A 14,573-nucleotide genomic window follows, 5' to 3' on the forward strand; every position below is an offset into this window, starting at 1 on the left:
AATCATCAAAATTAAACGAAATAAACATTTGAAATATATGAGTTTGTATGTAATGTATGAATATAATATACAAGTTTCACTTTTTAAATGGAATTACTGAAATCAATCTACTTTTTCATGATATTCTAATTTTATGACCAGCACCTGTACTGTGTGATGACAGAAATATACTCTTAGTAGACCTGCGGTAAGTACACCATAAGACAAAGGCGGACAATGTTATTTTTGCTAGTGTGTGTGATCTGTAGAGTCAGCAAAATACCTCATAAACCAAAGGAAGTACTTTAATGAAACTTCCAAATTGTAATCATTGGTTGAACATCTACAACTGACATCTACAACTTCTGGAGTCAATCCCATTCATGATCGTCGCAACAGCTAACCAACTTTAGCAAATACAAAAATGGCCGCTGCCACGGTTTGAATCTGTCATGCTCCTGTTTTCTGTAACCTGCTGCAGATTGGATCACTTCAGTTTATTAGCTGATTGCTGTGCCTGTGGGCTCAGCTTTAAATTTCACCGATCTCATGCTCTCTACCAGATTGTCTGCGGTCAAAGACTCAGTAATTCAGCAGTTTTCCCAAGCTCATGTTCCAAGTACTGGCCAAGGAACTGTGTCTCGTCTGATTTTTGCCTCACCCATGTCAGATCAAAGCCCTTGTTCTTAAGTCAAGTTTGTTTATCTTCATAGATTTACCTCTGGATTTCCTGGGTCTTCTCTGCCACATCCATTCCTTGGACTCAAGATTCACCTATAACATCATCCTTGCCTCTGACTGAGTTTTTAGCTCTTCCTGCTTGCATACGATTAAACCCCAAAGAAAGACAAACCAGGGTAAATAAAAACTTAATTCTTATTTTATTTACAACCTAACTGTACCTAATTCATCTGTCCATTTCTCAGAGTCCTGTTGGAAAGTTGAGTGACAAAGTTGAATCCCATCTGCTTGCACATTCAAACAACTTTTGTAATAAACTCCTTAAAATCTTTCTCTGTCTAGTGTGATCAAATCTGGCTACTAGAGAGCCTACACTGACACATGATTGGTGCAGTACGTGTAGAGCGTGCAATCACAGAACTCAATGGGAATATTCAAGACATAAAGAAAGTTAAGGAAAACTAACAAACTATCTCTCACTCCTGCAAACTCCTCTCCAAAATCCCACTCTACTTATGTTTCCCATACTGACCCAAGTTTTATGCCACTTGCAACCAGTTAAGAAACCCCAGATCCCCCACAACCAGAAAGATTCACAGGTGGACCCAATGTTGTCCATTGGTAGTGTTGCGTGGAGTGTAATGTGAACTACAACCCTCTTCTTTTCCCATTAAACAATCTAAAATGGCTTGTACAGTACGATATATCATTACTTTCTGAGAGAGCTAAGCTGTGGGGCATTGCTGAGGGAGAGAGGTATTCTCCACTATGATACTCATTTATTGATTTTGCCAACTAGTTAAAGAGTGTTGGACCTAATATGCCTAGAGAGAGGCAGGTATTCAATAAACAAAAGGCAACATCTTTACCGGCCCATATTCCTTATGACTGTGCCACTGATTTACTCCCAGGTTTATCTCCACCTTGAGGCAGGCTATTTTCTTTGTCTGCTCCTGAAATAAAAGCTATGAAAACTATAAAACAGATGTACCGAACACTGTACTAGTTTGTCCATCCTCGTCTACTCCTGGAGCTGTTTTTTTCTTTGACTCCATGAAAGATGGGTCTCTGAGGCCATGTACTGATTACAGAGGCCCTAATGAAATAACAATCAAGAACAGATATCCTCTCCCTTTCATGACAACCACATTTGAACTGTTACCGTTTGCTGCAGTTTGCTCCAGATTTGATTTACATAATACTTACCGTTTAGTTCGTATCAGAGAGGAGGACAAATAGAAAACTGTCTTCAACTTACCCAATGGACATTATGAGTTTTTAGTCATGTGATTTGGGCTAACTAATGCTTCAGCTGTTTCTCAGGTTTGGGTTAAGGATATTCTCTGAGATAAGATTAATAAATTTGTATTTGCCTATCTTGACGATATCCTAATCTACTCCAAAGAAATCAGGTCCCACGTTTACCGTGTCAAAGTTTGTTTTGTTATGCTGACTTCAGAATCAGCCTTTTGTGAAAGCTGAGAAATGTAAATTTCACTAATCATATGTTTCATTTCTTGGTTTCATTCTTACTGCAGTAAACACTGGAAAAGATCCAGTCAAGGTTTCTGTGGTACCCACGTGGCCTACCACACAGAACCTCAAACAGCTCCAAATGTTCCTTGGCTTTATTAAAAACTACAGCTTCGTTGCAGCCCCACATTAATTCATTTGATTTCACCCATGACCCAGTTGATCTGGAGGGAGAAAACATAACAGGCTTTTCAAAGTTAAAACTCTGTTTATCTCTGCCCCTGTTATGCACTTTCCTGACCAAACACTCCAATTAATTGTTAAAGTTGATAATTCAGGCAATGAAGCTGTCTTGTCCCAGTGCAGTTTGCGGGATGCTCATCTCAAACCTTGTGTCTTCGTCTCATGGCGGCAATCAACTTTGAAATAAAACTATGACAGTGACAACTGCAAACTACTTGCTGCAAAGTTGACCTTTAGAAGAATGGCATCATTAGTTTGAGGGAGGAGATCAGCCTTTTATTGTGTAGACAGACCACAAAAATCTTGAGTATATCAAAGAGACTAAGAGGCTTTATCCCCGTCAGGCAGGGTGAATGTTGTTGTTTGGTTGTTTCAACTTTACACTGGCCTATCAACCCGGCTCATAGAATGGTAAATTTGACACCCTTTCTGGAGTTTATACCATTGAAAACAACCAAGGATAACTCTGGGAGGATTTAATTCTCCTGAAGTCAGTTAGTATCACAGTGTGACCCTAAGATGCAGGCAAACCTGGTATGAAGTCCATAGAGATATGGAACCAAGGGTGACGAAGGATGGACAAAGGGTGGAGCATGCCACGTGGTAGACAACGTGAAGACTTGGTTTGGGTACAAGCTTGTCAGGCAGAAACATACTTTCAGACATCTCATCGCAGTGATGGTCACCAGAAACATTCCTGGATGATAGAAAGGGCATTGGTGATCCCTGGATGGCAAAACAATTTAAATGAATGACAAAAGGTGAGGACTTTAGAAACTAAATGCTCTGGTACAAAGTCTGCTGGGTGGGGAGATTTCAAGTGGAGAATAGTTAGCGTGACTTTGGGAAACCTGCCTTTTAATACCAAAGTTACCTGACTGTGATTGACAGATTTTCCAAGATGACCCACCTCATTCCACGGAAAAGTTACCGACAGCTCAAGAAATGAGCCAAATCCTCCTCAGGAAAAGGTTTGTCTTCATGATATCCCTGCAGGTATTGTTTGTAACGGAGGTCCCAAGTTTGTGTCTTGTTTTTGTGATGAGTTCTGCACCTTACTTAAGATTAACCAGATTTTTAAATTTTGGGTTCAACCCCCAATCTGATGGCCAAACTGAACATATCAATCAAGAGGTTGGGACCAAGCTACAAGCTCTGTGTTCCCAGGACTTCCTCACGTGGGCTCAGAACTTGCCTTAGGTTGAGTACACTCTCAACTCCCTGCCCTCCAGTGCCACAGTTTTCTCTCCATTCCATGTAATCTACAAATACCAACTACCTGTGTTGTTCATCCAGGAGCGTAAGGCCAGCATCCCGTCTGCCCATGTCTGCACCTACTGCTGTTTCAGGACCTGAGGCTGAGGGAAAGCGCAGGCTGCCCTCATTAAGACTTCAGCAGCCTGTTAGGTCTGCTAACAGACGCCATTCAGCAGCACCCAACTACCAGGTCGGGCAGAGGGTCAGGTTATGATGTTCCTTTACGTCTGGAGAACCTCAAGCTGGCTTCACACTTTGATGGTCTATTCCCCATCTCCAAAGCGATGTTTCTGCTGAGGTTTCATTTCACATTTTATGTTTCACTTATTAAACCTGCTTTGTCTGCTTTGCGCTTGTGTCTCATGCTCTCTACCAGACTGTCTGCAGCCATGGCCTCAGTAATCCAGCATTCACACAAAAAATCAACAAAGTTTTATATTTTTTCCTTTTGACAAATTAAAACTAGTTCTTTTGATGATTGACTAAAACATAATGGGTTTTTTTTTATCAACAATTACATTTTTTTTTCATTAGTCCATTTTCAACAACTCTAAATGGTGACAATTAAATGAATAAATACATTCCTTTTGAGAAATGTCTTTAAGGGGGTTCATGTTGTTTTAAAAATTTTTGATTAGAAATAAAATCGAGAAGTGTTAGGTAAAGAAAAAAATTCTGTTATATAGCTGTTACATAGATGGTAAAAAGTAAAATACACTTGATACTGCCTACATATACAGTATAGCCTATACTACATAATACTACATAATACTCTATATGCTTACAGAATTAAAAGTGTTTTTCTGTATTCTGTCACTCTGGGACAACTTCACTTTTTGGTCAAATTTTGAGTAAATGCAACAATTCAAATTCAAGGCCGAGCATTTTTTGAAGGGTTTTATCTCCCACCACCCGGGCAGCAGTTGTAGCTCAGTCTCTCCCATCGGACCTGCTGAAGCTTGGACCTCCTTCAGAGAGCTCCCAGGAGTCTTGGTGGTCTCTCCCACTGTTCTCCTTCTTCACGGTCACTCAGTCTGTGAGGACAGCCTGCTCGTGGTAGATTTACACGTCCCATATTCCTTCCATCTCCTGATGATGGATTTAACAAAACTCCTGGGGATGTTTAGAGCCTTGGAAATCCTTCTGTATCCATCCCCTGACTTGTACTTTTTAGTCCTCTTTTCTCTGAGTTAAATCAGGACAGTCGCTTTAAAGGGGGTGAATATTAATGGAGTCATGTATTTTACAGTACATAATTTAATTTAATTGGCACTACTTGATTTCACTTTGAGTTTTTGGATATTTGTTTATCAAAAAAGGCCAATTTATTTTGCCAATGACTGATTTATGACAACAATAAAGTGGTAAAACACCTTTTATAGACACTAGAAGTGTACAAATGGCAAATAAAGGCTTTTAGCTTTAACTGGTTCTGGTTCTGGTCTCCCAATCACGTTTGAGAACCCTCAAAGCGCATATCTGTATCACTGTACCGCCCCCTGGTGTCTATATGTATTCATTACAGCCTGGTGTTTAATGAAAGCTCAGGTCGGCAGATGGCAGCTCGTAAAGATGGTGTGAAGAGCCATGTTGTACAGATTAGATAAATGCTGTTTATTTTTTGAAATAAATGTTTAAAAATTTACATAAACAACAATTTCACAGCAGTAGAAACAAACTCCAGGCTGGTTTATTTTCACAATCCTTTCTAATGAGCTGCTCGATTTTTGCTGAAGCCTCTGATTTTTAGTCCGATGTTTCCTCGCATGTCGAGTCGAGGTGTGCGCGCGCCCGGTTTTATTTTTAGCCGCGAGCAGCAGGCGGGGCTAAAGGAGGCTGATGAGGGATGCTGAGGCTGACACCTTATCGTGTTTACGCGATGCGCTCCGCTTGAGCTCGATCACATCCGATCGGAGGACGTCCTGCGGTTCGGGGAGACGGTCGAAGCCACTTCCTGGACGGGTTCGGCTTTTTCTGGACTGCAAGGCCCTGGTGAGGGTTGGAGCTGCGCCCGCAGAGAGAGAGAGAGAGAGAGAGAGAGAGCAGGACAGACTGTGGATGTCGTGACGCTGGAGGCTGAGAGGAGGTGATGCTCCAGCTTTGGATCGGCGGCCCGAGCCGTTCCCCCTGAAACCTGATATTATGCAGGAAGCGAGGGGGTCCGCACGGATTCAAGGGGAACAAAGAACCGGTTCAGAAAACGTTTTGCACACTGGCAGGTTAGTGAATGCAAGACCGCAGGACTAGAGCCCATTTCCCGGGCTCCCATCAGATCAGTGGATCAGCATGTTCCAACAGCAGCGCAGCGTCAAACAGCTTGGTTTTATATTTACATCCATTTAGGAGGAAAATGGGATCTGTGTGTAAGGACACAGGGCTGATGGAGAACGCTGTGGAAAAGTCTAGTCCTTCACTGTTTGTTAGCCAGGGGCACACCAAGGGGGGGAGGCAAAGGGGGCGTTGACCACCCCCTATAAATTTGCTGTCCCCCCCACTGACCCCTCTTGACCACACCTTATCCTCCTGAGTCCTGAGCTTTTGTTCATGTTCATTTTTTTAGTTTCCCCTAGTTATCAGGGTTAGTAGAACCTCACAAATATTTATAAAAAATGTTTTTGAACAATTAGTAGTTAAAACGTTAAGTAAAATACAGCTTATATTTCAGTTAAAAATTTAAATACAGAAAAATAACCTTAACAAAAGTATAAAGAGCACAGGCGGCGTATGACACGTGTCAAAAATTAAGCTTCCATTATTTTCAACCCTGACCCCCACAGTGCATCCAGCACTACTGTTTTAATAAAATAGCACTTGAAAGCTGTTGAAAAAACTCAATGTTTATGTAAATTCACTCCCTGCTTGGACATCCAGATCCCTTTAGCAGCTGCTCTTTTATGCTTTTTTGACAGTTGTTCACATTTATTTTGCTGTAGTGCCATTTCATATTAAAAGTTTTAAAAGATAGATGAATTTTTGAGGTTGACAAATATGGTAGAAAAATAAGATTCACTGTTAGGCTCTCAGAGATGTCCTCATCAGGTGTAACAGAAGTGTCCTGTATGCTGCGTATCTGTTCACAGTTCAGTGTTAGGTCATGTTATGTCTAACTGACAAGGTTTGTTCAGATGAGCACTTTCTGACAATCTGAGGTTAGACAGATGCTTCCGCTTGGATCTGCCTCATCCCTGGGATGTTCTGCTTGACATCTCTTTTCTTATAAATTGCTAAAAAAGAAAAAAAAATCAACAAGCTGAGTCTTCCTGTCTCCCTTATCTCTTTGCTAAAACAACAAATATCCAGAGATACGATATGTCCCAAAACCTCATCATTTTAAAGACAACTGCAAAACAAGATGTTGTCTGGTGATCTACTGGTTAAGAGATTGGCTATTCGTAATCATGTGACACAGGATTCCTACATTAGTCTAGCTCTAGTCTGTGTAGGTGAACAAATATGGTGGAATCAGATGAGCGGTGAATCAAAGAGAAGATGTGTTGGTGGATATATAAGTGGATCTGCTGCTAAATGCAAAATAAAACAGAACGAGTAAGGCAACTGGCGATAATAAATATTGGGGAAAACTCCCCATTCAAACACACACAGCTTTTGTCAAACTTCTTCTAGACCAGCAGGTTTACCGTTTCAGTGTAGCCTATATTTTTATTTGCGTACTTAAGAAATCTGAGGGTAAATATCTGAACACATCAAACAGCTCTTCCATGGACGTAGCCGTTGACCTATTTTCAGTCACTATGGTTGTTTCTGTATCTGATCACAAAGTTTGCTCACAAATTTTTATTTTAAGGACACATAAAGCATTGATATAAGGGAAAAAGTGCATTTTGTTTACTAATTCACAAACCATTTTTTGTCCAGTCTTTATGACTTTGCAAAGATTAAAAAAATTAATTTTAAAATTACCTTTATAAAACAATATATAATGGACTCTTTGCTAAATCACCCCGTGCTTCCCAGCATGCATGCACACTGACCCTCAAATAAATGTGACAAACCTAATGATGGGCTTCCCTACAGTAGGCTTTTCAAATAAAACGACTAACTAAAACCTCAGAGACAGCTCAGAAAAACCAATTGAATTGCCTTCAAAATGAGTTCATTTTGTAAAAACACAAACCAGGGGAGCTAATTCAACTGCATAAGGGCTAAAATGAAACTCATCTAAAACAGTCTAAAACCTAAATACAGTCCTCCGAGCTCTCACCAGTCCCAGCTCCCATTAAAGAAATATCAGAGCGAAATCGAAGCCAGAACACAGACCAGCTTGCATAAATTTAAAAAAGAGACGGCACTGTGCTGTGCCTAGTTAATAATTTCAGCTGTAAAATAAAAAAGCAGAGACTCCCCTGCTGTTAAGAGACCTAACAACAGAAAGCACGATCGCCACATCAAAATAACATCAAATAATTTATACTAAATTGCCTTGGCTTTTGTAGGTCAAGGAATTTGTAGGTGGACTGTGTGATATAGAGTGAAAAATATGTCTCTGAGTAATCAATTTCTTTCAGCCTAGTAACTCTGCCAAAAATAGCCTCCCCTTTACAGGACGATGGTGTTTTTCTGCGTGTTATTTCACTTCCCTAGAGGGGGAAAATGTCTCATCTGGTGTAAGATCACTGAGTGTATGAATATGTGCTCATGCATGCATGCATCTCTAAACCTGCAGCATGACCCTCCCCCCACAGACTGCATCTTTATAAGCTCTTGACTGAATGTTATAATTCTCTAATTGAAACCTCTTCCCACTGTTTTGTTCACTTCCCTTCATCCAATCTCTACCCTGCTATCAATCCCTGCCCCTCCTCTGTCTCTCCTCCTGTAGTTTTTGCCAACTATGGTTGACCCCTCGGAGGCTGAGGAGCAGACAAAGTGTAAAGGCCCACACCTCGACACACCGGTTGTGGCCACTGAAGACCCTCGACTGTCAGAACAGACCGATGGCACAACAACAGAAGAGGAAGGGGATGCCGGATTCGAGACGCCGCCCACCGGCAGCTCAGAGCCGAGCCCCTGCCACACTGCGACTCCGGGGGCGCCAGAGGTCACGGCGCAGGGGCCAGCACCTCAGCAACCACAGACTCAGGCTGACACAGATCTGTCCCCCAAACTGCACCTGGACCTGTACAACTTCGACTCACCCGCTGCAGAGGGCAGCCGCTACGTGTTGACGAGCCCCCGCTCTCTGGAGGCATGTGCTCGATGTGGGGTCAAACCTGTGGAGCTGCTTCCCCGCCCGCTTGCCGACTTCGTCCGAGAGGCGCCGGGCCACTCCATGCGCGTCGCCACGGGCCTCTTCGAAGTCTACGAGAGGGACAGACACGCCAAGCTGAGGCAGTGCAGGGAAGAAAGAGAGAGGATTGTTAGAGAGGAAAAGAGAAGGATTCTGCAGGCGGCAGTCAACAGCAGCAGCAGTGCATCTTCATCCTCTGTGGAGAAAGTCACAGTTGGCTTCAGTCTACCTCCTAAATCTGGGCCAGCAGCCCCCAGCTCAGTCCCTGATGGAGGAGTTTCCTCTAAAGCCACAGCATCAGGTCCAGCCTCTAGAGCAGGTGCAACTGTTCAATCAAAAGACCCAGCGTCCACTCTTAGTACCTCCCCAAAATCGGCCCCATTCTCAAAATCAGGTTCCACAACCTCTACACCAGTTTTCAAGGGTGGAGTTCAGAGTTCCGCCAAGCCTTCAAAGCCACCTGAGCAGGTAAAAAGCACGCGGCCGCTCTCATCTGGCCCCTCACCAGTGGTCAGGAAGTCTTCTGGTGGGAAGTCCTCAAACACATTCCCCAGATCAACACCTAAACCTCCTTCCTTCCCCAGAGCCAACACCACATTGACAACATCCATGTCGAAGCCTGCAGTTCAGAGCCCCAGCACACCCATAAACGGAATATCTAGAGGGCCGTTCTCACAGCACAACGGACATCTTGGATTTCATCTCAAGATGCGAGGAAAAAGCCATTCACTCGAATCTTTGCAGCGAAGGATGGATCCCATCTGCTCCTCGACCTCTACAACCACGACGACAACTACATGCACCTCATCGGAGTCAGGTGCCTCCTCCTCTTACAGCTGGGATGGCGCTCGAGATCACTGGGCTAAGTTCTCCAGTCCCCGAGCTCGCACTTTGGCCACCTTCAACTCTCTGATGGGCCGAAGTCTCAGCCTCGGCGACCTGAGCCACTCCCCTCAGACAACGCAGAAGGTGGAGCGCATTGTGAAAGAGGTGAAACGGCGAGGTCTGAAGGCCGTGTCGGAGCGCGATCGTAAGATTGCGGCCTTGATGCTTGCCAGATATCAGGAGGAAGATATCATGAGTCAGACCCGCTACGTGGCTCATCTTCAGTGGGACAGTGAGCGCAGGATGGATGAGCTGCGGCGCGAGCAGGAGGACAGAGAGAAACAACGCGCTGTGCTGCAGTGTCAGCGAGTCTGGCAGACGCAGGTGTTCATTCGTCAGCAGAAGCTCAGTCTGCAGGAGCAAGAGTCTGCTGCTGCCAAACTGCGGCAGGCTGAGGAGCAAAAGGGGAGATGGAAGGAGCTCGCAGAGCAGCAGGAACGCAACCGTCTTCTGAGGTTACAGCAGGCGGCGCGGGAAGAGAAGCACAAAAAGGCTCTTCAGGAGCAGAACCTGAAGGCCTTGGAAGAGGAGAGGGCTGCCATGCTTGAGCAGGAGAGGCTGCTGCTGAAGGAGAAACTCACCATGGCTGAGCTGAAGAGGCAGGAAAAGGAGCACCAAGCCCAGGAGGAGAGAAGAGGTCTGAACAAAGCTGAGAAAAGACGTCACGCTGCCCTGATTCAAGAAATTGCCCGCAGAGAGCAGGAGGAGAGGGACGAGGCCAGGAGGGCAGCAGATGAGAAGCTGAGCCGCTCTCTTGAGAATTATGAACAGATAGTTGAACGTCGAGGGCAGGAGCTGAAAGAAAAGGCCAAGCGTGAGGAGAACCAGATCCAGAGAGCGCGCAAAGCGGCGGAAAAGCGCGAGAGGCAACAGCAGCAGCTGTTGGAGAGTCGCGTCAAGGAGGCCGAGAAACGAGCCCAGCAGGCAGCTTTGGTGGCCGAGGAGAAGGCCAAGGAGAAAGCCAAGCGGGCCGTCCAGAGCCGACAGGAGAAGGAGAGACTCCAGAAGCTAAACAGGCAGCGTGTGGAGGAGGAGGAGAGGCTGAGGCGCCTGGAGCTGCTCCAGTCCATCGAGAGGAAACTGGAGAAGAGTGAGCAGATCTTCAGGGAGAAGAAGGCGGTGTTGGAGAGCGCTCGCTCCGTGGCTCGAGCTTCCTTTCACGTGAGGGACAAAGTGCGGGAGGAGACCAACATGCGCACTTTTGACAAGATGGCCCTGGAAGCTCAGCTCAAAGCCAGTCTTGATGAGAAATAATTCCATCACTTTGTTATGAACTCCTTACGCCTTCATGATGGCCTTCGTCACTCAGCAGGCTTCCTCAGTGTTATTTTTACCTTAAATATCATTACCCAGAAACATTTTTATCACATTTTTAACCATCGTTATTATAGATCCCTATCAAAGCGAACAGAATCAGTTTTGTATCATGGTGCATTAAGCTGTTATTCATTAACAGAAAAGCCTGTGGCCGTGGCACAGAAGACGTGACACTTAGCTGCTTTTGGCGGGAACATGACTCCTCTCTTCGTTTGTTTGCCCTGCGCTCCATGATTTTCAGCCACCGGACAGAAAGCTGCGCTGGAGTGAAAAGAGCCATTGTAAATCTGGAAGCACAACTCCATGACAACTGCAGAGGCTTTCAAGGGAGCACTCCCCGTAAGGGGAAACGCAAATGGTGTGCTCTTTTGTAGGAACACTGACAAATGCACATACAGCTTGGAAACATAAAGCCCGGGGCTGGAAGCGCTGATACGGCAGCGCAGGAAGGAGCAGAGGCGGCTGGATACTGCAGCAGGACTGCCTCTGCTCCTCTTCTCCGCCTTAGATTAAAGCAGACAATGAAGCGCTCGGACAGACACTCGATGCTTGGCTCGGCTGCCGCCACTGCTCCCAGCACAGCAGCGCAGAGAACCTGTCAGAGTCAACAGGTATGTGTTTCTGTCACAGCTCATACAATCCCCTCCCTTTCACCCACGAGTGAGCATGGAATCTAGGGACCAGTTTTAAAAAAGTTTAATCCCACAATGTCCCAGATTTAAAGTGGGAGGGAGAGATATGCATGGGTTTTGGCCGTCTAATGTAACCGTTGCCATAGCGATGCAAATCAGGATGGAGGTGCAGGGAGAGTGCATGGAAGGAGCTAGGCCTCAAGCAGCTTATTTGGGGTGTTTTATTCTGTAGTTTGGCATGTGTCTGAATCATTCTTCATCTTCTCTGATTCATCTGTATTGTCACTGTTCGGCTCGCGTTTCAGACAGCCTCGTGTCTCGTACCTGCTGACGGCTGTGATGTAATTTAAAGTGCAGCATCAGAGCAGCAAGCGTCTGGCTGACTGAGCACTGATCCATGCAGATAATCGTGGCGGAGGACAGGATGAGACAGTAAAGCTGCCCTGCAGGCATTTGCCAGGACACTGAAAGGTTGCAACATTTATTCCCAAATTTAAAAAAAACTGCACAGAAAGGCCACCATTAAATGACACAAACGGAGGTACAGCTGGAGTCTAAATAGAAAAAGACTCCATTTTAGGCTGCACTAAGTTACAGATAAACATTTTATGTTAGGAATCAAGTTTCTTTGTGTGTGTCGATGTTTGGAGTCAGAAAAGTTGCTGTAAGTAATGAAGTAATGCAGAAAATTCAATTTAAAATGCGCTGAATACTCCCCCGAATATTTAGAAAAGAAATGAACTTTTCTCGTTTGATGAAAGAGCTTAAGTCAGTTTATGGCAAAAATCTAACAATAGCTTTATTTAACAAGTAAACTTAGATCATTCAAGTATAACCTGTCAGTGAATAAAAGCTATGGCTAAAGTTGTGTTATATTGTCAAATATAATAATACAATTTTTAATTAAAGGCCTAGCATTCCTTGAAGGACTGCATATCGCCCACCACCGTTCATGCTAGACTTTAAAACTAAAACAATCTTATGTTAAGTGATGAAAGTTGTAGCTGTTTTGGTCCAACATTGAAAATTTTTTGCGAAATCTCATGTGACCACACCAAACTTTAGCTCAGTATCTGTAAAATTGACTGAGTTGCAGCCGTTCTTCTTAGGTCATGTCAATTAACCGTGGCTTCCATCTTGAATTGAGGTGACTCCAGAAGTTAATCAGTTGTAGACGTACATCCAGTGATTACTTTCTGTGAGTTTATTCAAATTCATCCAGTGGTTCATGAGATATTTTGGTACAAGCACACACAGAAACGGACAAAAACATTATCACTCCACCTTTGCAGGCAATAATCAGATGGCTGTTTAAAAATCTGAACATATAAAGTGTCTAACATTTCCTCCACACAGAAAAATCATCAGTATGATTAAAGTAAATGAACTCATCTCAACCTCTCATTGCATTTGTATTGTATTTGCTGCAGGTCCTGTTGATGAATGGGAGAAGATGACGGAACATATCCTCCCAATGAGAATCATCAGAAATGAAGCAGACTTTCCCATGGCTGAAATGCACCAATATCAAAGTTTTTACTCTTTTTTTATATATATATATATATATTTCACATTACAATCAGTTCTGCTGCAGAGAAGAGGACCTGAGGAAGAACCTGCAGCCTTTTATCTGCATCACTGAATCCACGTTGACAAGGTTCAAAACAGCTTTATTAGCTTCACGGCACATTGCCAGTCCTCTATGTTCCTTCTTACCTTCTTCTTACACGTGGGCTTCGTTTTATCTGTAATTTCTGGTGTGACCTTATTAAACATTTGTACATTGTGATTATTTGCTTCCCTCTCTGAGTTGCAGGCGTTAGGACAAAGATTTAGAGTTCATGTAGGCGTAATGAAATGGTTACATCTGTAAGATCACCGTTCTCATCAACTCTTCAAGTGCAAGAAAGAATCCAAGCAAAGAGTCAGAGCAAATAAAGACTAATTTTCAAGATGGAGTTGGATCCTTTTTGCTTTCTGCTTTGTTGTTTGTAGATTTATTGTTTAGAAAATGTAAAGTGTAACAGTGGCTAAAACATACTGAAATGTCTTGCAGTTTAGTGTCAAGTAGCATTTCTGGAAGAAAAAGCAAATAAATATCAACATAAAAACTTACTGGTAATAGTAATAATAATCTTAATATTAGCTAAAGGGATAGTCTGGTCACTTTTGAAGTAATGTATTGTCAAATAGTTATCAATAGTACCCTGTATGTCCTCTATTAGTCATAGAGAACAGAGTGTGAAGAAAAGGGCAGAAGTCTTAGTCCAGGCTAGGCTAATGGCCTGCCAAACAAGAGCCTGTTTTGTAAAGTTTTTCAGGCTTATAAAACAACTCTTTCTTTAAAATAACATATTGGTGGGAAAGAATGCTACATTAGCTCATGGACTGATACATTCAGCAGCCTTAGGACCCTGTTGTTCAGAATTAAAGCCCAAATGTCTGAATTTTGGGTGCTGTCATGTTGTATTTTTTAACCAGAGTGTGTGTGTGTATATATATATATATATATATATATATATATATATATATATATATATATATATATAACCTCTCTGACTAGGGTTACTTGAGTAGTAGCATTCCAACAGACAGCGAGACATCGACTCACTGATCCACACCACCAGGATCTACAGCACTGACATTGGGATGTCATTCGGACTAGAGAAGTGCGGTCGGATGGTTACAAAGAGAGGGAAGGTCAACCACACAGAAGGGATCTCACTCCCAGAAGGAAAAATAGCAGACATTGAGGACAGTTACAAGTACCTGGGAATACCACAAGCAAATGGCAACCTCGATGAGGCCACAAGGAAAGGAGCCACAGCCAAATACCTCCAACGAATAAGGCAAGTCCT

General features: G+C 43.5%; 1 protein-coding gene across 2 annotated transcripts; it reads left to right on the top strand.

Moving 5' to 3' along the window:
* Positions 1–5,214: 5,214 nt before the first annotated feature.
* Positions 5,215–13,682, top strand: ccdc177 (coiled-coil domain containing 177). Of its 2 annotated transcripts, XM_037977633.1 has the most exons (4): positions 5,215–5,852; positions 8,474–11,694; positions 12,021–12,186; positions 13,146–13,682. In XM_037977633.1, exon 2 carries the CDS (start codon positions 8,486–8,488, stop codon positions 11,018–11,020), a length of 2,535 nt encoding a protein of 844 aa, XP_037833561.1. In that variant the 5' UTR covers positions 5,215–5,852; positions 8,474–8,485; the 3' UTR covers positions 11,021–11,694; positions 12,021–12,186; positions 13,146–13,682. The 2 variants fall into 2 exon arrangements, with proteins under 2 accessions (XP_037833561.1, XP_017274212.1); XM_017418723.3 differs by lacking the exon at positions 12,021–12,186.
* The last annotated feature ends 891 nt before the right edge of the window (positions 13,683–14,573 follow it).

The sequence above is a fragment of the Kryptolebias marmoratus genome, linkage group LG10 (genome assembly GCF_001649575.2).
Source record: "Kryptolebias marmoratus isolate JLee-2015 linkage group LG10, ASM164957v2, whole genome shotgun sequence".
Classification (NCBI taxonomy): domain Eukaryota; kingdom Metazoa; phylum Chordata; class Actinopteri; order Cyprinodontiformes; family Rivulidae; genus Kryptolebias; species Kryptolebias marmoratus.